Below are 25413 nucleotides of genomic sequence, written 5' to 3' on the forward strand. Positions count from 1 at the left end.
GATTCAACTAAATCTGTAAATTTAGTTACAGAAAGCTATTAGGATGAATAAATTTATTCATCCTAATAGCTTTCTGATTCTGTCACTTATCTATTATTATTATACAATATCTCCATGCAGTACAAAGACTCATTGTGGGAGATATTGTACCTATCATCTCTCTCTTAAAACTCATTGTCAGAACTCGCAACTAATTCTGGCAATCTATTCCACTCATCGCCACTCCCCCATGCAAAAAATCTAGTCTGCACACCCTTACTAACAACAATCTTACATAACTTCCATAGATGACCCCTGGTTCTCAAGTTATTTGTCATATATTGAAAAATACCCTTTGCATCAATTTTATATCTTATGATATTCTAACATGCCCCCTTTTTTTTCCTGCCTATCAACCAAACTATGTAACCTACACATCTTCACCATATCCTCATAGGGAGCATTTCACAGACCTGTCACCAACTTAGTCACTTGTCTCTTTACCTCCTGATTCCCCCCCCCCCCCCCCAAGAAACCCAGCTGACCAAATCTGTGCACAGTAGTCAAGATGTAGCCAAAATCATAGCCTTATAAAGAGGAATAATAGACTCCATATCTTGTTAGCATGTTTTTTGACATCCAAGCTATTTTACCAACTTTTGCAATATGGACTCCATTGTCCACCATTGTCTCCAAGTCTCTAGCCTCATCAATTTCTTGCAATTCAGTATATCATACACCATATATAACCTTTTCAACCAAAAGTGCATAACCATACATTTTGCAACATTAAATTGATGATCATTATTATTTGCCCACAATGCCAATTTATTTACATCATTCTGCAGGATATCTACATCACCTTTATCAACTATTGCTCTCTCCCCAGTTTTGCATCATCAGCAAACACTGAATATCCCCCACCCCCCTTAAATCTTTCCCTATATCTTTATACAGATTAAAGAGTAGTGGTCCTAGTACAGAACCCTGAGGTACTCCACTAGCACCTTCATTCTCCTACTTTCATACATATGCTACTAGCTTCATATCAATTCCTATTTGCTCCAACTTTGGTAATAGTTTTCCATGTGGTATTCTGCCAAATACCTTTGCAAAGTCCAGCAGTATCATGATTGGGCCATTTCCTTTATCCAATTCTGCTGTAACTTTATTTATAAAATGTGAATAAACTACTAAGACAGGACCTTAGCTTTACAAAGCCATGCTGCCCACTACAGAGTATCGCATCCCTATCCACCGTGTTATATTTTATCTTTCACCAACTTTTCCAATACTATAACGATTTCTGATATATTAATTGGTTTATAGTCTTGGAGCTGCCTTAATGCAATGGAACTATCTTATGCTCTTTCCACTCCCTTGGAACCTTGCCAGAGCTGTGACTTAGACTGAGGGAATGCCAATTCTCTTGCACATTTCACATAGTACATGGCTGACATGCCATCCAGTCCAACTGCTGTATTCACATTGATATTTTTCAATATGATCTAACTCAAATCTGATATGCATATCTGTCACATCAGCTGCTACAAAATCTCCACCTGTATGATACACCATTGCAAAATGATCACTCAGCAAACTCAACTATTTCATTTGCCTTGATCACCTTCCTACCACCAACATTGTTTAAAATCATCCTATTACAGAATTTTGAACATTTTTTCTCTTGGCCCCTTATCATTTTAGTCTTTAATTTGCCATTTTCATTATTGAGAATACAGTTGATGTTTTCCATGCTCTTGCCTATTTTTTATCACTAGTCATTTTATTGATGATTTTCATACATAATCTGGTACAATGGTTTCATTCAATTTTGTTAAAGAGGCCTGAAGATTTGTATCAGATTTATTTAGGACTACAGTATCACCTGTAGGGGGGGGGGAGGTGAATTAAATACCTCAGGTTTTGATAACAGGTTTAATGCCAATTTCCTTCATAATGTAATCCATTTAGATGGTGCAGATAGCATGCACCCTTGTCATATCTGATTTTACACCAAACCAATGTCCTGTACATGCTTTAATGCTAACTTCCACTTAGTATAGGCTATATACTGCTGTGTCTCTAATTTATACCCACATTACAGAATTCTGAACACCCTTTTTCCAGGCACCTTATCATATGCCTTATCCACATCTACAAAACTTAGATCCTGGAATATTCTCAAGGTATCTTTTTGGCCTGAACGTGGCTTTATTCCTTATTTATCTCCCCCCCTCCCCCTTCATAATTTTTTCTTAGCCTCTGCTCAGAAAACTCTTATACAGGAAAATTTGGCATTATAAAATTCCAAGTGGGAAAATCACAACTTCTACATCTCATTTCCTAGGTTGGGGTACTGTTTACAACTTTCTGAACCAAACCAATGTACCACATGTGTCATCAAAATAATCCTCATACATACGGAAACATTTCCCATTCAACTGAACATTCCCTGCACCTAACTAAGCCTTGGTTCTCCTAAATCCAAAACTTCACCTTCCTTTACTCATACACTAAAGCAAGAAAAAGCAGCAAGAAAATTATTAATTAATCCAAAACAGATCCTGAAAAAGCTAAAAGCAGGAAATCTGCATCCTGTCCAAATCACAGTTATGCCTCTGGCCATAACTTCTCTCCATCACTGCTCTCCCACAACCTGTTACATTTAGATAGTTCTATTGTATCATCAAAACAGAGAAAAAGCCAACCTCCTGGATTCTTTCTCTCCTCTAATTCCTGCATGGTGGACTTTGGCAAATGCCCTCCAACCATTCCAAACACTCACCACACAATGCCCTCTTTATCCTTTCACCAGAAAAAAATAAGAATTTTCATCCAAATTAAACACAAAACAATCTCTTGGTCTGATGACATTTCTCCAACTGTCCTAAAAGCACATGTACCAGAAATAACTCCCATTCTACAGTGCCCTTTTTTTTTTTTTTTTACACTTTAATATTTCATTGGCATCTAGATATTCTATAGCCTCTGCTCAGAAATTAGTCCACATATAGCCTATTCCCAAGAAGGGTGACAAATCCTTACCATCAAAAAAACCCCAATTTTTCTGCAAAGTAATAGAGAAACCCATCAACATTCAACTCCTATGCAGCCTTGAAAACTCTTAACTAATAAATGATTATTTCAGGACAAACAGCATGGAGAAATTTGGCAGATTTAAGTTAGCTGCTCTTGAAATATCCAAGGATTTTGAGAGCATTTGGCACAAGGGTCAATTAAGTAAGTATCCATCATTTGACCTAATCCATGACTTATTTTTTAACAGTATTAACAACACCAAACAAACTATTTTATCAAAAGATGCTTTATTAACTGCTTATATTTTGCTGAATTTCAAATCAGCATCATCAGAGCATAACACAACATGTACACTCAATAGTAAGTGAAACAATACAATTGTAATGGATAAAAGATCCAAAGCCCTATTTTGACACTGTCTAATGTTGAAAAATAAATAAATAATAATTAACAGCTATGTGGGAGTTGCTCTTAAGATAACAGTCTCCCAAATTTTTGGCAAATTAATGCAACCATATTTGGTCAGGAAAATTCTTCATGGCCATGGCTAACTCAAAGAATAATATTTTAGATCTGTAATGACTTCTAAACAGCACATTGGTTTTCTTCCATCTAATGCCGGCTTGGTTGGCCAAGTGGTTAGCGTATTCACTCTCAAGCCAAAAGAATGCATTGTGATTGTCTGTGAAAATACTAGTGATAGTGGTCAGCACTAGATGGCGCTGGTGTATTGACAGAGAGCTGTGGAGTAGGTGCCCTCCCTTGATGAGTCTTTGGACTCCCTGGAGGTGTCACATAATAATAATCCTGTGCGAAGGGATATGCAAAGCTTGGTCTGTCAGTCCCGCTTTGCCATAATAATTGTAGCAAATGTATTTATGTTCTTCCAGGTAGAGGTTAACAGATCTTCCCGTCTGCCCATAATAGGCCAAGTCACGGTCATAAGGAATTTCATGCACTCCAGGGTATACTAGAGGGTAAAGTTTATCTTTAATCAAGCAGATCAGAGTTGCTAATTTAACATGAGGTTTGAATGTGGTGCAAAGGTCATGTTTCATTAGTACTTTGGTTATCTTTTTTGATGTTCCTCTGACATAGGAAATGGCAATGTTATGTTCCTGCATATTACAGGAGGGAGAAGTTATGGGGTTATGTAATATTTTATCTATTTTGTAGGAATTGTATCCATTGGCCAAGAAAGTATGGTGCAGATATTTGAGTTTTGGGGACAGAGCTGAATCATTAGAACTAATGGCTCTGGCTCTGTGTGCAAGTATTTTTAAAATGCTATGTTGGACTGGATGATGATGTGATTGTTTATGTAGATATCTTCCTGTGTGTTTTCCGTTTTCCTCCCAATAGTAACCCTACCAAGAGGTAATTTATTCATACATGCTCCATTGCATACAATGCTTATATTACACGTAGCTTACAAGTACCGATTAACATTTCTATTCATATTTTTGTATCAATTTTCATATTTACATTTATATTTTTATATATACATATATCAGCCTTGGCACATCTTTCCAAAAGATGTGCCAAGGCTGTGTCAATGCTTCCAAAACAGAGTTCGAAAGAGCAAAAAGCAGGAAATGTCCAAAGAGCAGCAGTCTTTTGGTCTCTCGCCAAAGCAATTGGCCGTAACTTCTGTCCAACACTATTCCTACCCCTATCATACTCAGATGGCTCTACATCATCACCCACAGAAAAAGCCAATCTTCTGACTTCATATTTTGCTTCAAATGCATGCATAACTGACAATGGTAAATGTCCTCCAACCATTCCAGACACCCAACATACAATGCCCCCTATATCCTTTTGCCAGGATGAGATCAGAAAAATACTATCCAAATTAGACACAAAAAAGTCTCTTGGCCCTGATGGCATTTCCCCATTTGTTCTGAAAGTTTGTGCTCCAGAACTGAACCCCTATCCTATGTCACCTATATATACTCCCTTACTCCACTGGAATCTATCCCATACTGTTGGATTGGCAGTCCTCTCAAAAACTGGAAATTGGCCTATATTCATCCCATTCCCAAGAAGGGTGAAGTCACTGCCATCCAATTACCACCCTATCTCGCTTACCTCAGTCCTGTCAAAAGTAATGGAAAAAAATCATCAATTCCCAACTCCTACACTATCTTGAAGACACTCACCAAATAAATGACCGCCAGTATGGATTCCGCCACTGCCAATCAACAGGAGATCTACTCACATACGTCACCCATCTCAGGACAAATGCTATGGAGAGGTTTGGTGAATCCCAAGTGGTTGCACTAGATATCTCCAAAGCCTTTGACTGGGTCTGGCACAAAGGCCTACTAGGCAAACCACCATCATTTGGTCTGACCCAGGATTTCTGTAGTTGGATTGTCAGCTTTCTGTCTTGACGCACATCGCATGTGATGGTGGACAGCTCACTATCCTCTCACCACTCAATTAATGCTGGGTCCCACAAGGTTGTCCTCTCACCAACCCTCTTTCTGCTATATATCAATGACCTAACTGCAATTGACCTCCAACCAAATACACAGTTTTGCAGACAACAGCATACTACACTCCTCGCTTGCATTTGATAAGCCTTACCCTTCACAACTCACCTCAACCTACAGAACATCAACCACCACAGCCACCACCAGCCTCAACTCTGATCTCCAAGCCATCCTACAATGGGGTTCGGATAACCTCATAAATTTCAACGCCAATAAAACCCAGTTCTGTACTATCTCCCATAAAAAAGAACCATTTCTTCCCAGTATCCTTTTTGACGACCCAAATTTCCAGACAGTTTGAGATCTCGCTTCTTGGAATCACCCTCACATCAAACCTCTCCTGGCATAAACATATCACAACCATTGCATCCTCAGCCTAAAAAAAAACTAGGATTTCTCTTTTGCTCAAGTTGTTACTTCACCCCCGAACAGCTACTAACATTATACAAATCACAAATCCACCCAGCTATTGAATACTGCTCTCACATATGGGGTGGGGCCCCTAAAAGCTCTCAAAATGCTCGATTCAATACAGAGGGGAGCAATTAGACTTATCAATGATCCATCCCTTACCAACTCTCTCCCTCCACTTTCACACAGACGTATGGTCTCTGCAGTATGGATATTCTACAAACATTTCAATGGAAAATGCTCATCCGAAATAACATCAATAATCCCTCCACTCAGTACAAAGCTCATTGGAACATGTGCAGCTGCTGCACAACATCCCTTTACGGTACACCTAGAAACAAACAGAACAAGTTTCTTTTCCTCTTCCTTCATCCTTGCAACTGCTGCACTGTGGAACAATCTCCCACATGCTGTGTTTCCCAAGGAATACAATTTAAAGTCATTCAAATCAAATGTAAACAAATTCCTCCTTTCCCAACCCACTACCCATACACGGTACTAATGTACTATAGATTGGCCAACCAACCTCCTGTGTATGGGCTCAACATAAAAAAAAAATTAACAATATATAAGTCACAATATCAGCATTTATGTTAGATTACAAGGACTGGAAGTTGATCTTATTGGCAAATTTAATTAATTCTATGTAATACTTTTCATAGAATTAATTACATTTTTGTAATTCACAGAATTAAATACAATTTTGACACTGGCCACTTGTCTCTGGAAGTGATATATTGTATTAGGGGCATCCGGATGAAGTCCAATAGCTGACAGTCGTAAAGTATGTGGTCAATAGTCTGTTGAAGGTGTGGACTGCAAATGCATGATGGTGATTCCAGGATATGGAATCTGTGTAAGTAGTGTCTTAGTTTTCCATGTCCCGTTAGTAGCGTGGTTAAACCTGGAGAAATGGTATGTTTTTTCAGCCAGAGTCTGCTTCTGATGCTTGGCAAGAATTCATTTGTTGTTGATCCATTTTTTTGATGTTTTCCATTCTTCTTTCTACATGTCTAGGCTTTTCTCTTCAGCAAGTGTTTTTTATAGCAGATTGAGAACTTTTGGTAACTTATTTTTAGCCATTCGTTTCTAGCTGCTTCTTTAGCCAACTGATCTTCTCTCTCGTTTCCTGCTATCCCAGTATGTGCATTCACCAAGCAGAACTTGATTTTCCATCCTTCTAGGGCGAGATTTCGAACCAGATTTCTCGTCTGTTCTATTAATGCAATATGGTTGTTCTGGTTTTTTATGCCATCTATAGTGCTTCTACTATCACTGTAAATTGTTGCTGTCTTTTGAGTTCTAATTCCTGGAGATATGTGACTGAACTATAGCAAGTTGTTCTGCTTGGTTGTTGGAACAGAGAGGATGCAGTCTAGAGCAGCATTTTTGTATAATGGAATGTCTGTTGTATGCAGTGAAAGAGATGCAGCGTCACTGCATCAGTTTATGGAACTCCTACTGTCTTATTGAAGTCAGTATGGCATATTAAAGGAGGGGGGGGGGGGTCTGGGGTGAATGTATTTTTTGTGGTGAGTAGGATTTATAAAGATAAAATTTTTATACAGGGGTTCCCTAAGAGACCTGAAAATTATTTCAAGGGTCCCCAAGGTAAAAAGATTGAGACAGGTTGATCTAATACCACAGACTTGATCTTGTAGAAAGGCAGTCAATGACCTATTGTTTAATTTCATTCCATTTGTATCATACACTGTTTATAATCTCAATATGAGTTTTAGCCAATGAGCTTGAACCTACATATATCCAAATACCATATTGTTCAGTAGTTTTTGGTATAAATGTATATTCTCTTTATACAGCTTTTAACAGCAGAAATTATGTATTATTACATGTGAAGCAAAGTCATCCATCTCACTGATATATGAGGTAAGCTAATTACTGTTACCATATAAGATTTTTCATTCTTGAAATAAGGTTAAACATTTATATGAGAATTCTTATATTTTCATGTTTCAATCAGCATGAAATTAACAATAGCTTTGGTCAGGAAAAGGTGAGAGACATTCTTAATAAAAATGTTTCAACTGTAGCCTGTAGCATATACATCTAAATACAGCCTTATGGTCTGAAAGGACTGAACTAAATGTATAAACTAAATGAAATAAATGTATGAGAGGACTATTCAGTCCTCACATACATTTATTAATAAATAAGAGATAAAAATGATAAGACTTCCTCATAAAATCTCTAACATTCTGACTATTTCCAATACCATAATAAATATCTTACCTCCCACATGACCAATTGCTTCTAATATAGCTCTCAGTTGCGATTTTGTAAGTGTTACCATATCATTTCGAGAGCTACTGGTTGGTTTTTTGCTCCACTCTTCCTGGTTGGTTTCTGAAGGAACAGAAGAACCATCGGTACTCTCCTGTATTGTGCGTACCATGGACTACTGTTTGAAATATATTTTCATCACCTGTTTTTTAACTTCAATTGCAATGCTGTCCAATTCTTGCAGAGAAACTTGGCAATAATATGTATCATTCTATGACAAAATATCTTGGGTCATAACCTATTGAAGTAAAAGATATTCTGTATTATATGCTAAAAGTGAGTATGACTGATAATTTCATAATTATAATCATGATTTTATTTATATGAATTCTACCCACAAAAGGCTGTAAGCCTATATTATATTTGTATTAGTACCATAGCACATTTTAATCTAGAAACCATGCTCTGCAGAGCAAACAGAACTTTTTTTCAAATAGTTCTAATAAGGACTCTAATAAGGGTGGTTGTGGTGGTCTCATAGTAGGTGATGAAATTTATTTTTATTTATCACCCATTTACAAACAATCCACATCCAAAGTAGGATTCAAATCAAGTCTTCTGGTTGGAGAGCAGATATGCTAATTGCTCACCAATTAGGACAGGCTTATTTTTTATTTGCACATACACTAAAAATACAACAGGATTGAAGAAAAATAACTTTTTGTTATTAATACAGGGAAACAACATAAAACCACATGTTTCAAATTCTGCAATGCTGTCCAACTGCAGAATGTTATATACAGAAAAGTGTTATTTCTATATATTTATAACAAAGTGTTTGTTATATATATATATATATATATATATATATATATATTATCATAATTCATTTTTACTCAGTGGGAAATATTAAAAGGTTTTAATGACTGATACCAAGAGATAAAGAGATAACATGGTATATTTGAAAAGATACTACTAGTTTCGTTGAATTGATCAACATCTTCAGGTATCACAATTAAAGAAGTATATAAAAAATTAGAGACTTAAAATTGCATTAACAGAACAAGTACAAAAGACAGTAGTATGTTTGAAAACAAAATTTGAGCTTGAGTTCCAAATAAACGTAGACTATGAGCTGTCATGAGTGCGCCAATACTGAACAGAGGCAATGTGTGCGTCAGAAACTTAGGCTGTTGTTGAAATGGGAAGAATCTAGAGAAATTTCTCTAGATTCGACAATCTTTCTCTCGAGCTCATCATAGCACACATGGATGTTAGAAGTTTGAGTCCAGTTCACAATGTGTTGGCAGCCTTCTTCTGAGTTAACTGAAAAGAGAATGTGGCTAGAGAGAGAGAGCGCTGGCTCTAGTCCTGTTGTAGGAGATATCTCGACGGTGTTCTTCCAAACGTAGAAGGATGGATTTAGCAGTCTGGCCATAGTATGGCTTTCCACAATCACATAAAATCTTGTATACTCCTGGAAACTGAGTTGGAAGATGTTTCTTTTTAGGTTTACTAAGTGTTGAATGAAGTTTTGGGAGCGTAGTAAAGCAAGTTCTGATGTTAAACTTCTTGAGAATTTTTGCCAGTTTTGGTGAAAGAGAGCTGATGTAAGGCAAAGAGATGAAGGCACAAAACTTCAAGTCCCTATTCACCATCACCTACAGATCTTTCATCACTTCCTCCTCCTTTAAGATATCCTGCCAATCTTATACTCTGCATCCCATCTTTGCTTCTCAAAATTTAAAACCTCACAGTTACATTAAACTGACATCCCCACACACTCACCCATTCATCAAGTCTATTCAAGTCCTCTGGGAAGGCTACAGCATCTACTCTATCTCTCACAAACTCTCCTCAACTTCACATCATCTGCAAACAACTGTATATCACCATTTAAGCTCCTTCCAATGTCATTTACATACAAATTAAACAACAATGACCCAAAAACAGATCCACGGGACACACCACTAGTAACTTTCCTGTTCTGAAATATTACTCCCCCCATACACAATCTGCTTACATCTAAAAAAGCCAATCTCCAATCCAATACTCTACCATCCAATGCCATCTGTTCCAATTTAATTATCAGCTTATCATGTGGTAATCTATCAAAGGCTTTTGCAAAATCTAAATATACAGTAAAACCCCGAAGTTACGCGGTAGGTGGGACCAACAAAAAAAGCGCATAAGTCAAATTCGCGTAACTCGGGGTATAATTTTGCATGTAATTTATATATACAAACATACAATTGGGACCAAAGGTTTACAAAAACACCTATATTTTTTTTAAGAAATATAATCATAATTGTAGTTTTTTGTACATAGAAAAAAGAAAGTTATTTCGATGTCGATAGTTTCATAAAATCTAATAGATTCGTCTGATGGCATAATGTCTTTTTCTTGTCACGCAAAATTTCTTCATAGCAAGCTAATGATTTTTTTATTCCTTGCCTTGTGGCTACAATTCGTTCCTTGTTAGAATCTATGTCCTCCAAAATCTGTAAACCTTTCTTTTATGATTGTTCTTACTGTGGATTCCTGTAGATTGAACTTCTTTGCTAGCTCACAAATTTTCATTCCGCCTTCAAAATCCTTAATAATGTTGAGTTTTGTTTCCAAAGTCAATGTTTCTTTTCTTGCTAGCTGTAGAAGAATCGGACTTACTTCTTTTGGATGACATTATTATTTTTTATGTGATAAAATTTTTATCAAGAACATAACATTAAACAATCGCAAGGTTTTGTAGACTATAAAAATCATGCATGAATGGAGACCGTGCGAAACACGTCAGTGCTTGTTCACAGCATGTGCGACACTGGCGAATGCGGCCGGCAACTGAAAGATACGACTAGTGGTGAGGCGTTAAACGCGGGAAGGGAATACGTACATATAAGAAACCGCGTAACTCCGGATTCGTTTAAGTCGGGATATGACTGTACTACTGCAAATGCACCCCTTCACCCCTTGTGCAATGCATTCATCACCTTGTTATAATAAGTAAGCAGATTGCTAAAACATGATCTCCCTTTAGTAAACTCATGATGTCCATCAAAGAGAATTCTGCTGCTTTTAACCCAGTTCTGAATCCTGGTCCTTGCCAGCTTCTCAAACATCTTGACCACAACTTCAGCAAGCCAACTGGCCTATAATTTGAAGCCTTAATCTTATCCCCCCCCTTTACTTTATGAAGCAGAATAATTTTGTCCTTTTTCCACTCCTTTGGAACTTGGGTCTTATGTCAGCTGCTTTCTTTAATAACTCAAAAAATTCCTCCACTTTTTCCCTGAGAAAACCTTCTGTGGAATAGCAAAAATACATTTCATTGTTCAATTCTCCATTTTGAAATTTGCCAACATAACTACTTGAAATTGCCTACTAATCAAGAAATTTATCTTGGTGATTGATGTTAAATGTTACTGCTTCTTCTTTCTCTCATCACTATTGCCAGAATAAAATATTCTATAGTTATCTACTCTACTTCACTAAATACACTCACTCCCTCCACTACTGCTACTTAATTCTCCTACTATGACATTACTATCACCAACAAATGAATTTTTTTTTTTTTGTTTGTAAATTGCATGTGTTCTGAAGGCTGATTTGTCCATATGCAAGATGAAAAACCCAAGTAACAGATAAATCGGCAATGCTTTAGCAGGATTTTACCTGTTTTATTCTTCATCTTAGTAACAGTTGTGTCCATGTGATTCTACTGTCCCTCTACTTCTACTGCCAGTTCAACTTCTTTATCACTGATACTATAATGATGGTGGCAATCATCAATTCTGCTCACACTGAGTTTGTTCCTGTAACTAAATTTTCGGTTAGCCCTAGTTGCCTAAAACAGCTGGAGCCTTGTTTAACTGGGATGCCTCAAATGGAATAAAATTTTCATTTCATCGTGTTTGTTTCAGGTTTCCGCCAATACAGTATACAATTTGGTTGGCTAAGCAAATTGCTAGTCCATTCTTGATCATTCAGTATCCCGTGAATACCTACTAATGGAGTGAACCATGTGAAAGTGAAGAATGGACATTAGGTCAGAGCCTTCATTTTCAGCAAAAATAACTTGTCAGCACACAAGAGGCTGGTTAATTCTTTATTTCCTATGATTTTGTTTTCCTCCACTCGCTTCAATGAATTTTTTCCCATACATATATATATATATGGAAAAAATATATATTGAAGAGTATTGGTGATAATCCACTTCCTTGAATGAGACCTCTATTGGTTTTAAATTTTTTGGTTGTTTCATTATTAATTTTAATATAGCTTTCTTCCATTATATTTGCTACTGCTTTTGTGATTTGAGGTGGAGTTTTCAATTCATACAGTATATTAAATTTTGTTCTGTTGACTTGATTGTATGCTTTCTCATAATCCAGGAAGGCCAAATATGTTGGCAGGTTAAATTCTATTCTTTTTTTTTCTATAATTTGTTTGAGTGCAAATGTGAGATCTGTGCAGTATCTTCTTTTCCTAAAGCTGCACTGTTCTTCTCCAATAATTTCTTCAGCCCATGATGTTAATTTACTTTTAATTATATCTAGATATATTTAATAGCAGGTATTTATAAGTATATTCCTCTGTAATTTCCACAATCCGTTCTGTTTCTTTTTTGAATATGTTTATAACTATTGATGTCTTCCATTCTTGTAGGATGTTTCCTTTTTCCCATATTCTGCTTAGGAATTTAATTAATCATAATTGAAATGGTTTAGAGCTGTATTTATATAGTTCTAAATTTATTCAATCTTCTCTTGCAGCTTTTCTATTTTTTACTTCCTCCAACATTTTCTTTAGATCCTTTAATTGTATTGGTTCTTCATTTGTTTCTTGACCTATTACTTGTTTTATTTCAATTTGATTATTATTGTTTAGAAGATAGGTGTAGTAACTGGCCCATTCTTTTGTGGAGGGGCCTTCTAACTGTAGGCCCCTCCTGTATTTTCACTTATTTTCTTTGTATGATTTGTAAGTCTTCTTTAATATAGTTCTCTGATATTATCTTGCTGCAACAGTTCTATCTTAAATTGCTCCTGCTTTTGTTTTGTTTCTATTTCTCTGATTTGGGATCTCAATAGTACTGATTAATAAATAATGGTCTGAGTCAATATTGCATCCTCTGCAATTTCTTACCATTTTCTTTAGTTTTTCACTCACTATATATAGTCCAGGGACGAATTCTCCATGCTTGCTGCGCAAGTGCATTACTTCAGAAAGAAGTAATATTTATTTGTTAATAAATGCATACATTTATAAGCATTCCATTTAGGCTTTTATTTTTGTAGACAGAAGATGTCTTAAGCTTGTGCAGCAATAACTGAGCTTTGCATTTTGTATCGAAGGTCGATGCTTGCTCATCTAGTCAAAGCTACCTTGGTTTGCTTGGTTGTTGAAGCTTCCAGGTCCTCACTACAGCACTATGATTTCATGCGCATGCATAGCCATTTCCGCTCCCTTCACATCGTCTTAAACACATGCCATATATACAGTCAAAGTAGCTCTAGCCAGTGAGCTTCAGCCAGCCTTTATAAGTGTGCGCGTTGCTAGGGAAAATTAAGTTACAACCAACTTTTTATGACGATGTTATTGACCAGTTCATAAAGAAGAACTGTAGGGTATAATTTGTATTCAAGTAGCTAAATTGAAAAAGATTGAATATCATTTGTAAAATAAATGTTGTATTTGTATGATTAAATGTACATAAATTTCTAAATATATAATAGTTTTAAATAGTCAGTAATTCATTATTCCGCTAATCAGACTTCAATCACACTTCTCACTCCCTGAATGATAACAAGAGCAAGTGTGAATTTCAAGACCAGCATTTGCCCCTTATATAGTCAATGATGCTTTTATATCCTCTGGCTTCCCATGTATATTTATGTATATCTTTATTAAAGTAGCTTAAAGGTCACAAATTCTCTGAGTTCTCTTCCATTGTTATTTATGGTGTTTTCTCCTTGATTACCTATTAAATCTTTAAATGTATTTAATCCACTTCTAGCAATAAACAAGATTACTTAATCATTGCAGGCAATTGAAATTGCCTGCCATGATTAAGTAATCTTGTTTATTTGTGTTCTGAATTACGTTTTTATAAAATTCTTCTGTTTCAGATTTTTTTCCTTCTTCGAGTGCATTTTTATTATTACCCCAAGACTTCATGGAGTCAAAGACTCATCTGGGAAGTCCTTTTATCACACACACACATCTCATCATACCATGTCTTAAACACACTCAAACTCCTTGCAGACACCACACTCTCAGGCAAGGCATTCCAATCATTCACAACTCTGCATGAAAAAAACCTGCCTCTCACCCCTCTACTCACACCCTCTTTATACAGTTTCCAGGGATGACCTCTGGTTCTCCCACTATTCTCTGTAGAACTTCTCCACCACTAATCCTATAACAACCCCTTACCAACTTGTAGGTCTCTATCATATCTCCCCTCTTCCTCCTGTCCACCAGACTCTGCAAATTACATCTTCTCAATCTTTCCTCATACTCAACATTCCAAAGGTCAGAAACTACCTTAGTCAATTGCCTTTGGACCCTTTCCAACATCTCTTCATCCTTCTGAAAACCCGGTGACCAAATCTGGGCACAATAGTCCATGTGTGGCCTAATCAAGGCCTTATACAATGGAACAAGAATCTCCCTACTTCTACACGTCAGTGTCTTCAGCATCATTCTCAGAAGCCTTTGTGTTGTCTTCACAATTTTGGCGATGTGTCGCCTAAATTTTAGATCTTTATCCACTATCACCTGCAGATCTCTTATTTCCTCCACCACCAACAATATATTTTCACCAAGCATAAATTCTGCATCCCATCTTTGTTTTCCAAATTTTAAAACCTTACATTTTGCAACATTGAACTCACATCCCCATTTCCGTGCCCAATCATTCAATATATACAAATCTTCTTGTAAGGCCAAAACATCTTCACTACTCTTTATGGTTCGTCCCAACTTTGCATCATCTGCAAACAACTGAATATCTCCATCCAAATCTTCGCCAATATCATTAATATACAAGTTAAACAGTAATGGCCCTAAAACAGACCCCTGAGGCACTCCACTAGTGACTTTCCTTTTTTGTGGAACTTTGTAGTTCCACATATACCCTTTTCTCATAGGGGTCCTCTCACTGCTGGCAACCACCCAGGTAATCACCTCATTTATAATTACATCCTCTGATGAGATGACCAAATTCAAGACCCTTAATCCTCGTGTGCCATCTGTTACATACTGTCTGAGGTAGTTATCCCTCAAAAACTCATTTTCTTTACTTCCAGTTGCTATCTCATCATTGCAGTCTATATTGCCATAATTAAAATCACCCTTTTCTTATTTGTTTGGCTAATTTGACTATATATTTCACTATCACCACCATCCACATTACCTGGTCTATAACAGCATCCCACCAAGTATTTGATTCCATTTACCTCTATCTCACTCCCATCTCCTCACACATTTCAGCTAGCATATCATTCATAATCCTTGCTCTCCACCTAATTTCACCACAGTCATACCTAGGCAACACATTGACTACCCTTCATATATTCCTATGATTGTAATAAATTTCTTATTTAAGTCTAGCCATTATTATTCTTTCAGATATCCAGTTATATGATTCAATTTTGTCTTTCCATTTATTGCTGATCATGATGACTATACCTGAAGCTGTTCGTTTTTCATTGGGTACTCCACTGTATTTAAACTGTAATCCTGAAGTTCTGTCCGGTTTTTATTCCCTTGAAATTTGCAAGTATAAGAATTTGTCAGATGGGCTGGTTACCAACCATCTGCAGCCTAGTCTAATGGAGCTGCCATCTTAGGGCTTCCAGACATGCCCGCTTTGGTCCAGGACTGCTTACTGGGTATTCACAGCTAACCACCATTTCTGATGGCCATTCCCCCATCTGCCACCTGGAGACCCACTTGTAGTAGCTCTGCTCCATGAGGAAGTTTAACATAACCATATTAAGATTAGGCTGATTTATTATTATTATTTTTTTTTAATCTGCTACCGATTCAAAAAAGTCTTTCAAACCTTATAAAGTTGAACACAACCATATTTATTAAAATTAATTTGATTTTTTTAAATCTGCTACTGATTCTGAAAAGATTCAAATTTGTATTTACTGGGATGAAGCATAATAGTTTTATTCCATTTAATCCTTTCTAAGGTATCCAAAAGGCATGGTCAACTAGACCTGATTGATAGTAGTTGTGATGGAAGATGTATTTTTTTGTGTTAATTTAGGTGAAGGTTAGCAGATCTCCCAGTCTAACCATAATATAAGCTGCAAGAACAAGGAACCTTGAAGTAGGTCTTTAGGTGAACAGAGAAGGGAAGCCAGCTTCAAATGAGGTTTGAAAGCAGTACAGAGATGTTATTTCTTTGAAATTCTGGCTATTTTTTCTGAAGTGCCCATTAGGGAATAGTAATGACATTACTGTAGTCTGTATGTTAAAGGGATGTGAGGAGATGGAAAGGACAGTAGTGTTAATAGAGGTAACAAAGGTAATGTTACCGTTGTCCTCAATTTCAGTGATTATAATTGATAAATTAATGTACTGCATTCAAATTCAAATATTTTAGTCCCCCCCCCCCCCAGATATATATATATGGATTGCCTAAAATTCATACCCCCCCCCCCTCTGTCCCATAGTGCTACTGACTTCCCCTGCTTTATATTAGTCAAACAGTTAATGAAATCTTTAATTCCACTTACTGGCCACAGTTCATCTTGTATAAAAAAAAATCCATGCATTTCAAATCTTTTTTCATCCAAAATTTAGTTTTAAACAATGATATCATGGTGAGCTTTGATGTCGCCTCCTTATTTACAAATATCTCCCTATCTGACAATTTAAATTTACTGAAAAATTCACCCCCCCCCACCAATATTACTGATATCTAACTTTGTCATTCACACTGGTTACTTCCCTTGGAAGGACACCTTATTTAAACAGATAACAGACAGAAGGTACATTCCATGAGCTCTTCCCTCCTCTGGCTGATTTCTGTATGGAGCATAAAGTAAGGCTTAGGTGCTGTTCATTATTCATTATAATGCTTAATGGTATAACCAACACCAAGAGGAAAAAAATATATTTATTAAAATCACTAATATTTTGCTGGTTTTCTATCCAGTATCATCAGAGCACAATGATAACTGTAATAGGCACACAGAATTAAACTAATTGTAGAAACAATTTAAATTGCAACTGATATTTAATGTCCTTACACCCTCTATGGGTTGGATAACTACAAAGTTAGTTTAGAGAAGTCTGGTATTAGGTTGTAAATGATACTCTACCCCAGATCTTTGGTAAATTAATGCAACCATACTTGTTAAGGTTGGGAGAGTACTTCACAGCTGATGCTTATTCTAAGAATAGCCTCTCAGGCCTGTAGTGACTTTCATGTAATATAGATATTTTTCACCATTTGATCCAATGTGAAGTTGTACCCAGAGAATGGTCTGTCAATCCAGACTTGTCATACAGATGATCTCGAATGCAATTTTTATGTTCTTCAAGAAGATGTTTACTGATTATTATTATTATTCAGGCCTCCATGGAGTCAAAAGACTCATCGTGGGAGGTCCTTTCTAAGAAACACAAGTCTATTAAGACTCATTGAGGGAGGTCCCTCCTGTTTGTTCTTGCTCTCACCACTCCATCAGGCAATGCATTCCATAGTTCAACCACCCTCCATGCAAAGAAACCACTCCTCACCCTCTTTCTCACAGTTTCCTTTCGTAACTTCCAGGGATGGCCCCCTTCTGTCCAAAGTAGGCTAAATTGCAGGCACAAGGAACTTTATAAGAGGATGTAGTCAACCCTTGAGGAGAGTGTATGAAAGTAGCAGGCTAAACGAAAGGTTTGAAAGTAGTATAGAGATCATATTTGCTGAGATCTTTAGCTATTTTTTTTCCTGTGTACCCTTAACATATGGGATGAATTTTGACACATGAGTAAGAATTTTGAGGATGTCATTATTTATTATTATTCAGGCCTCCATGGAGTCAAAAGACTCATTGTGGGAGGTCCTTCCTAAGAAACACAAAGTCTATCAAGACTCATCGAGGAGAGGTCCCCCCCCCTAAGAAATACAAAGTCCATCATACCACTCCTTGAACTTATTAACCGTTCTCGCTCTCACCACTCCATCAGGCAATGCATTCCATGGTTCAACCACCCTCATGCAAAGAAACCACTCCTTACCCTCTTGCTCACAGTTTCCTTTCATAACTTCCAGGGATGGCTTCTTGTCATCACTCCTTCCTGCTGTTCAACCAAGCAAAAGAACTCCCCAGTGTCAACCCTGTAACCACCGCTCAACAGTTTAAAAGTCTCAATCATATCACCTCTCCTTCTATCCAAACTCTGCAGTTCACATTCCCTCAGCCGATCCTTATAACTATCATTGTACAGTCCTGAAACCATCTTTGTTATCTGCCTTTGTACCCTTTCCACAGTTAATTTATCCCCTTCAAATCCTGGGGACCAAATCTGAAAACAATAGTCCAAGTGTGGTCTGATCAGGGTCTTATACAACGGAATGATAACTGTTTTATCTCTGCAGGTCAGTGTCCTTCTCATTATTGAAGCAATCCTCTGTGTTACCTTCACCACCTTTGCAATATGCCCTCTAAATTTCAGGTTTCTATTAATCATCAACCCCAGATCTCGTCTCCCCTACTTCCTCCAGTATAACTCCTCCCATAGAGTATGCAGTGTCCCATCGATGTTTTCCAAACCTCAAGACCTTACATTTTGCTGCATTAAACCGACACCCCCATTCATTTGCCCATCTATCTAGCTTATTCAAATCTTCTTGCAGGGCTGCCTCACCAGCACTATTACTAATAATCCTTCCCAGCTTTGCATCATCTGCAAACAATTGAATATCCCCTTGCAATCCACTGACAATGTCATTGATATAAGGTTAAACAATATAGGTCCCGCTACTGAGCTCTGGGGGACACCACTTGTAACCCTCTGCTTCCTTGAAACTGCTCCACCATACACAACTCTCTGATACCTATCGGACAGCCAATCCTGAATCCAGTTGACCAATCTGACATCCAGACCCATGTACTGCAACTTAAATATCAGCTTATCATGTGGCACCCTGTCAAATGCCTTCGCTAAGTCTAAGAAAATGGCAGTATGTGCATTTCCCCTCATCTAATGCTCTTGTAACTTTATCATAAAAGGCTAGCATATTGCTAAAACAAGAGCACCCCTTCACAAATCCATGTTGACTCTCACAGATAACATTACCCTCATCTGTCCAATGCTGTATACAGTCCTTCACTACTTTCTCCAAGATCTTACTAACTACTGATGACACACAAACTGGCCTATAATTAGACACTTCCAGTCTGCTACCGCCCTTATGCAATGGCACTATCTTACCTTCCTTCCATTCCATGAGCACCTTTCCCGCAGCCAGACTTTCATTGAAAAGCCAGGTCAAAGGCACTGTCAGTTCCCTAGCACATTCTCTCAAAACTCATGGTGAAATACCATCCAGTCCCAAAGCTTTACTGACATCCAGAGAACTCAATATTTGAAACACACTCTCCTCCTGCACCTCTAAACCTCGAGCCTGCCCTATCCCTCTAGCATTAAAACTGACTCCTTCAGGATGAAATACTCCAATAAAGTGTTCATTGAACAATTCTACTATGTCCTCTGCATCAGTCACTCTATTCCCATTTTTATCCCACAATCATTTCTCCTCCTACTGGCCACATATCTAAAAAATCCTCTAGGATTTTCTTTGGATCTTAGGGCTAATCTCCTCTCATATTCAAGTTTCATCTTCCTTACCATACTAGTCACTCTTCTGGCCTGTGTCTTACACTCTTCATCTGTATCTCCTTATATCTCTTCCACAGCCTCTTTTTCGCATGCAATTCCTGTTTAATATTGTCATCCACTTTACTCCAAATTGTGTCCTCTTGTTCACTCGTGGTATACAATTTAACATTGCTGCTAACAAATATTCTTTCATAATTTCCCATGCACTAATGATATCCCAGCCTTCCAATTCCTCCTTCCATGAAACTTCCCGAAGTTGACGTCTTAGACTATTATAATCAGCTGCACATACGTTCCACATACCTCCACATCCGCATGCAATTCCTGTTTAATATTGTCATCCACTTTACTCCAAATTGTGTCCTCTTGTTCACTCGTGGTATACAATTTAACATTGCTGCTAACAAATATTCTTTCATAATTTCCCATGCACTAATGATATCCCAGCCTTCCAATTCCTCCTTCCATGAAACTTCCCGAAGTTGACGTCTTAGACTATTATAATCAGCTGCACATACGTTCCACATACTCCACATACGTTCCAGTCTCTTTGATACTCCTGCATGTCTATTCATTTTCCAAGTCAAAACCATATATATGGTCACTCTCTCCAACTGGTGGGAGAGATGTCATCTCAGTTATTATCAACTCCTCTGATGCTGTGACCAAATCCAAAACTCTTGTTCCCTCTATTACATGTTGCCTAAGACATTTGTCCCTCAAAAATTCTAGAAATTCCATTCCCTTATTGCTACATGCATCTTCCTCTCCCCAGTTTATACTACTGTAGTTAAAATCTCCCATAACAATCATTCTTCTTGCACTTGCCAAACTCAACTGTATAAACATTTCTTGGTCCCCACTCTCTGTACTCCTGGGTCTGTAGCAACACCCCACTAAATATCCTATCTTGCCCACCTCTACCTCACACCATATGCTTTCAAAATCAGTGTCACTGCCTTCCAAAGTCTCTACTCTTAGAGGACATAGGTCATCACTTATCATAAGCAGTACTCCACCACCATGCTTTCCCTTCCTATCCTGCCGAAAAATGCTGTACCCAGCGACTTCTATTCCTGTTATTATATCCTCTTCTGTCAACCACATCTCAGTGATCCCAATAATTTTTGGCCAGGATGATGCTATCTGTGCCACTAATTCCTGTCCCTTATTCCAAATACTCCCTGGCATTAGTATATAGCATATAAATGCCGTTGTTTCAATACCCAGCATTATCCCCTCTAGACTCCACTGGGCTCAGTGTTACCTGATGTCGTCCCTCTTCTCCCAAGTACCCATTCCCACAAGAGGCAACCCTTGCTACCATCCTCCCTGGGACACACTGACTTTTTCAGAATAGCAATCTCCCCAGATGATTACGTCCTTCCTATTCAAATGTAAGCAGTCTCTTGCATACAATTCCTCTCCATCCTCAAACGCACTCCAAGCATCCACATATTCCAGTCCTCTCTTGTCACACATGCTAGCTATTATGTCATTCAATATTACTGCTCTTCTGCTCAGTTCGTCATTATCATACCTAGGCAACACGCATACTATCTTTCCTCTCTGTGTCTTCTTTCGTACCACCTCAACCAAGAATCTCATATCTCTCGCTGCTCTATTTACACCACCACTCAAGTCATTTGTTCCCACCATCACAATCATCTCATCCACCCTTTCACCTCTCTTAACTGCCAAAGCCATCCTTATTATCGTTCCTCCTGCCAAACACTCCTCACGCATCCTATCTTGAACACCACGGATCATTGAGTCCCCCATACATTATACCTCTTACCATTCTCTCTCCTATTGTTTCCATTTTCTCCTCTTCTTTTATTCCCATTCCTCTCTCTCTCATTCCCTCTCTCCTACTGTTTCCATTTTCTCCTCTTCTAGCACTCCCATACTCCCATGTCATACTGTTGGAAAAGGTGGTGATGTGATTGTTTATGTAAATACCCATCCAGAGATAGAAACATATGTAAACTGTTCCATCATCTCCCTTCTCAACAATATGGTGTCATCAAAATCCGTGTCAACAGAGCCACCAACCTCTGTACTATTCAGGGCTTCCTTAGAGCTGAACTCACCTTTATTTGCTAAAGCTTCAATTCTAATGGTTATAAAGCTAAAAAGACCCACAAACAATCTGTCTCCTACCATATCCTCTTCAACATACAGACTACAATAATGCCATTATTATTCCCTATATATGGGGCACTTCAGAAAAAATAGCCAGAACGTTAAAGAAATATAATCTTGCACAGTTTTCAAACCTCATTTGAAGCTGGCTTCCCTTCTCTATTTACCTAAGGATCTACTTCCTCCCCACTGTCTGTTCCCACAGTTTACAAGGTTCCTTGTTCCCTGATGGAATAAAACTATTATGCTTCATCCAAACAAACACAAATTTGTAAGATTCTTTTCAGAATCAGCAGTAGATTTAAAAAAACCAGCCTAATATGGTTGTATTCAACTTCCCAAGATTTGGTAATATAATTCTTAGTCTTCCTGCCCAACAGCTTAAGACCGTTGAAAGTTTTTTCACTTGTTATACTATAAATTAAAGATGCCAAGAATATAATTTCTTGGTATCTTTAATTTATAGCTTAAGGGTAGCAACAGCACTCATAGAACTTTAGGCTCTAAATAGTCTAATTTCTTCCATTTGTTGTTTTGTGTGTGTTATTACAATTGTAATATTGTATCTTTTTGAAGATGCTTCTGTGACAGACACAAAATACTGCAACAATTAAATGATGTTTAATATAACATAGATTGAAAGCCAAACAGCTTTCAATCTATGTTATATTAAACATCAAAATTTTGATATCTCCTTCATTATGATGTTTAATTGTTGCAGTATTTAATTATTTCTGCTGTTTAATGATTTCGCTTTGTTCTGCATTTATTCCATTAAATTTTAAGTAAGAGTATAATCTACAATAGAGCAAAGCAATAATCCATCTCTCATTAGATGTTGGAGGATGACACTTCTCTTCAGACACTTCAATATGAAACGAACACTGCAGTTTTTGGAGTGTCTGCACATTATGAGCTGCACTGATCATTCCCTTAAGGAAGAAATTCAACCATCATTATTATTTCACAGGCAACCCTCATGGAATCTGAAGATTCATTGCAGGAGATCCAAATTATCTACACAGCCTATCATACCTCTCCTTTAACCCTGTCATACAATCTAACTGACCAAAGGCACTGTTCTGCCTTCATCTTCAAATGAAGAACTTGACTTGCACCAAGTCAGTTCTTCATCTGAAGAACTGACTTGGTGCCATTCCATTCTCTATCATGTTGTTTAGAGAGCAAAGCAATAGAACTAGATTTCCTTGCTTCAGAAGCATGTCAATGAAACAACTGTATGATACATCCATGCATGTCCATTTCTGTTCACTTGTAATAAAGACAGAGCCAAACAGCAACAGACAGTTCTAAGTTTTTTCACTTGGTTACAAAGTATATCATACTTCACAAGAAATTATATTCTTGTTATAATCCTTTACCCAAGCATAAGTATGCAAGTGAACTATCTTCACAACTAGTCTACTACTATTATATATAGAGGATGTTGACTTCATATCAGTTACTTAAGTATCCCATAATGCAAAACTATATACAAATAGTAAAATGGTTTATCATATTCTTCTTCAAGTGTCGCCCCCCCCCCCCCCAGAAGGAGATTGGCAATCATGTCACGGAACTTTTTTCTTTCTTTTGCTGCTCAAACATTTATGGTAATTCAAGCCAGTCCAATCCTTAATATCTTCAAACCACATTCTCCTGGGTCTACCTCTCCCTCTTTTTCCATCCAGTTTCCCTTCTAATATTAATTTCTGAATGCCTTCTTGTCTAGTTAGATGTCCAAAATATTTAAGTTTTCGTTCTTTAATTATTTTCATTTTTGCTTTCTTTAAAGCATCTTCATTTTTCAATTTCTCTGTCCATATTTTCAACATCCTTCTGATAGTCCATATTTCAAAAGCTTCTAATTTTTTCTCTGCTTCTTTATTTAGAATCCATGTTTCACTGTTGTAGAGAAGACTTGACCAGATATGGCATTTCATTAATTTTTTCTTGTGTCTATGTTAATGTCTCTGGATGTTACAACAGTTTTCATATCAGTAAAGGCTTTTCTTGCTATCTCTAGTCTTCTTTTTATTTCTTTAAGGGAATTTCCTCCATCTGTAAACATTTGTCCCAAATATATAAAAGACTGAACCTGTTCAATTTTCTTTTTGTTTACAGTTATGTTTAATTTCTTATTTATTGGTGATATAATCATGCACTTTGTTTTCTTTAGATTAATAATTAATAGAAGAGAAAAGAGAGGCCAAGATGCTTGTAAATCAACAAAACAATGAAGAGAATAGAGAAAAATACAGAATACTAAAAAATAAAGTTGATAACCTATACAAAAAAGTCAAAGAAAAAGGGTTAGAAGAAAAAGCTAAGAGATGCCAAGAAGCATACCAACAAAACAACCCAAAAGTCTTCCATGACACTATAAGAGAAATTACAAAGGAATTCTCAGCAAAAGCAGTAACAATGAAAAACAACAAGATGATTGAAACCAGGAATATTGAAGATATAAGAAAAATCTGTCAAACCATTTCAAGGCTATCTTTCACCAAGGAAACAAAAATACAATGCCAACAATAGAAGGAAATAACGACCACCCAAAAATTTTACAAGAAAAAGTAGTTAGATACGCAATAAAACAGATGAAAAACAATAAAGAACCAGGCATTGATACTATCCCTACTGAACTGTGGTCATATGGAGGCAGCACATCAACAGAATATTTAACAACCCTATTCAATAAAATACTACAAACATCTCAGATGATTGGAGAACTGGAAAGATCATCCCAATATACAAGAAAGGAGACAAAAGAGACTACAGAAATTAAGACCAGTCAATTTACTCTCCCACACCTATAAAATATTCATAAGAATTATACAAAATAGATTAAAAAAACATCTATGAAGAACTGATAGGCATAGAACAAACTGGTTTCCGAGGAAACTATTCAACAATAGACAAGATTTTCACATTGCACCAACCAGCAGAGCTCAGCTGGGAAGATCATAAAGAACCATATTGTTGTTTTGTGGACTTTAAACAAGCTTTCGATAGCGTCAACAGAGAAATCCTTCTTAAAGTTCTACTAGAAAAAGCAATAGACAAATATATAATACAGTTTCTGATAAAATATTACTCTAAGACAAATGCAATAATTAAAAAGGACACACAACAGAACCCCATAGAGATCCAAAAAGGAATAATGCAAGGATGCCCATTATCCCTATGTCTATTCAACATATATCTATACGAAATTGTAAAGAAGGCAATAGACAATGAGCCT

At 37.0% G+C, this 25413-nt stretch overlaps 1 protein-coding gene across 1 annotated transcript in view; it reads right to left on the bottom strand.

Annotated features, from left to right (window-relative positions):
* Positions 1–25413, bottom strand: part of LOC150108383 (uncharacterized) — a 292228-nt gene that overhangs the window by 206288 nt on the left and 60527 nt on the right. The window contains exon 2 of the mRNA XM_090390733.1: positions 8181–8469. Within this exon, the coding sequence (XP_090246859.1) occupies positions 8181–8343 (163 nt within the window). The 5' untranslated portion in view covers positions 8344–8469. The remainder of the gene's footprint in view (positions 1–8180; positions 8470–25413) is intronic.

Source organism: Typopeltis vanoorti, chromosome 3 (genome assembly GCF_054136105.1).
Source record: "Typopeltis vanoorti isolate ZY-2024b chromosome 3, IOZ_Tvanoo_1.0, whole genome shotgun sequence".
Taxonomy (NCBI): Eukaryota; Metazoa; Arthropoda; class Arachnida; order Uropygi; family Thelyphonidae; genus Typopeltis; species Typopeltis vanoorti.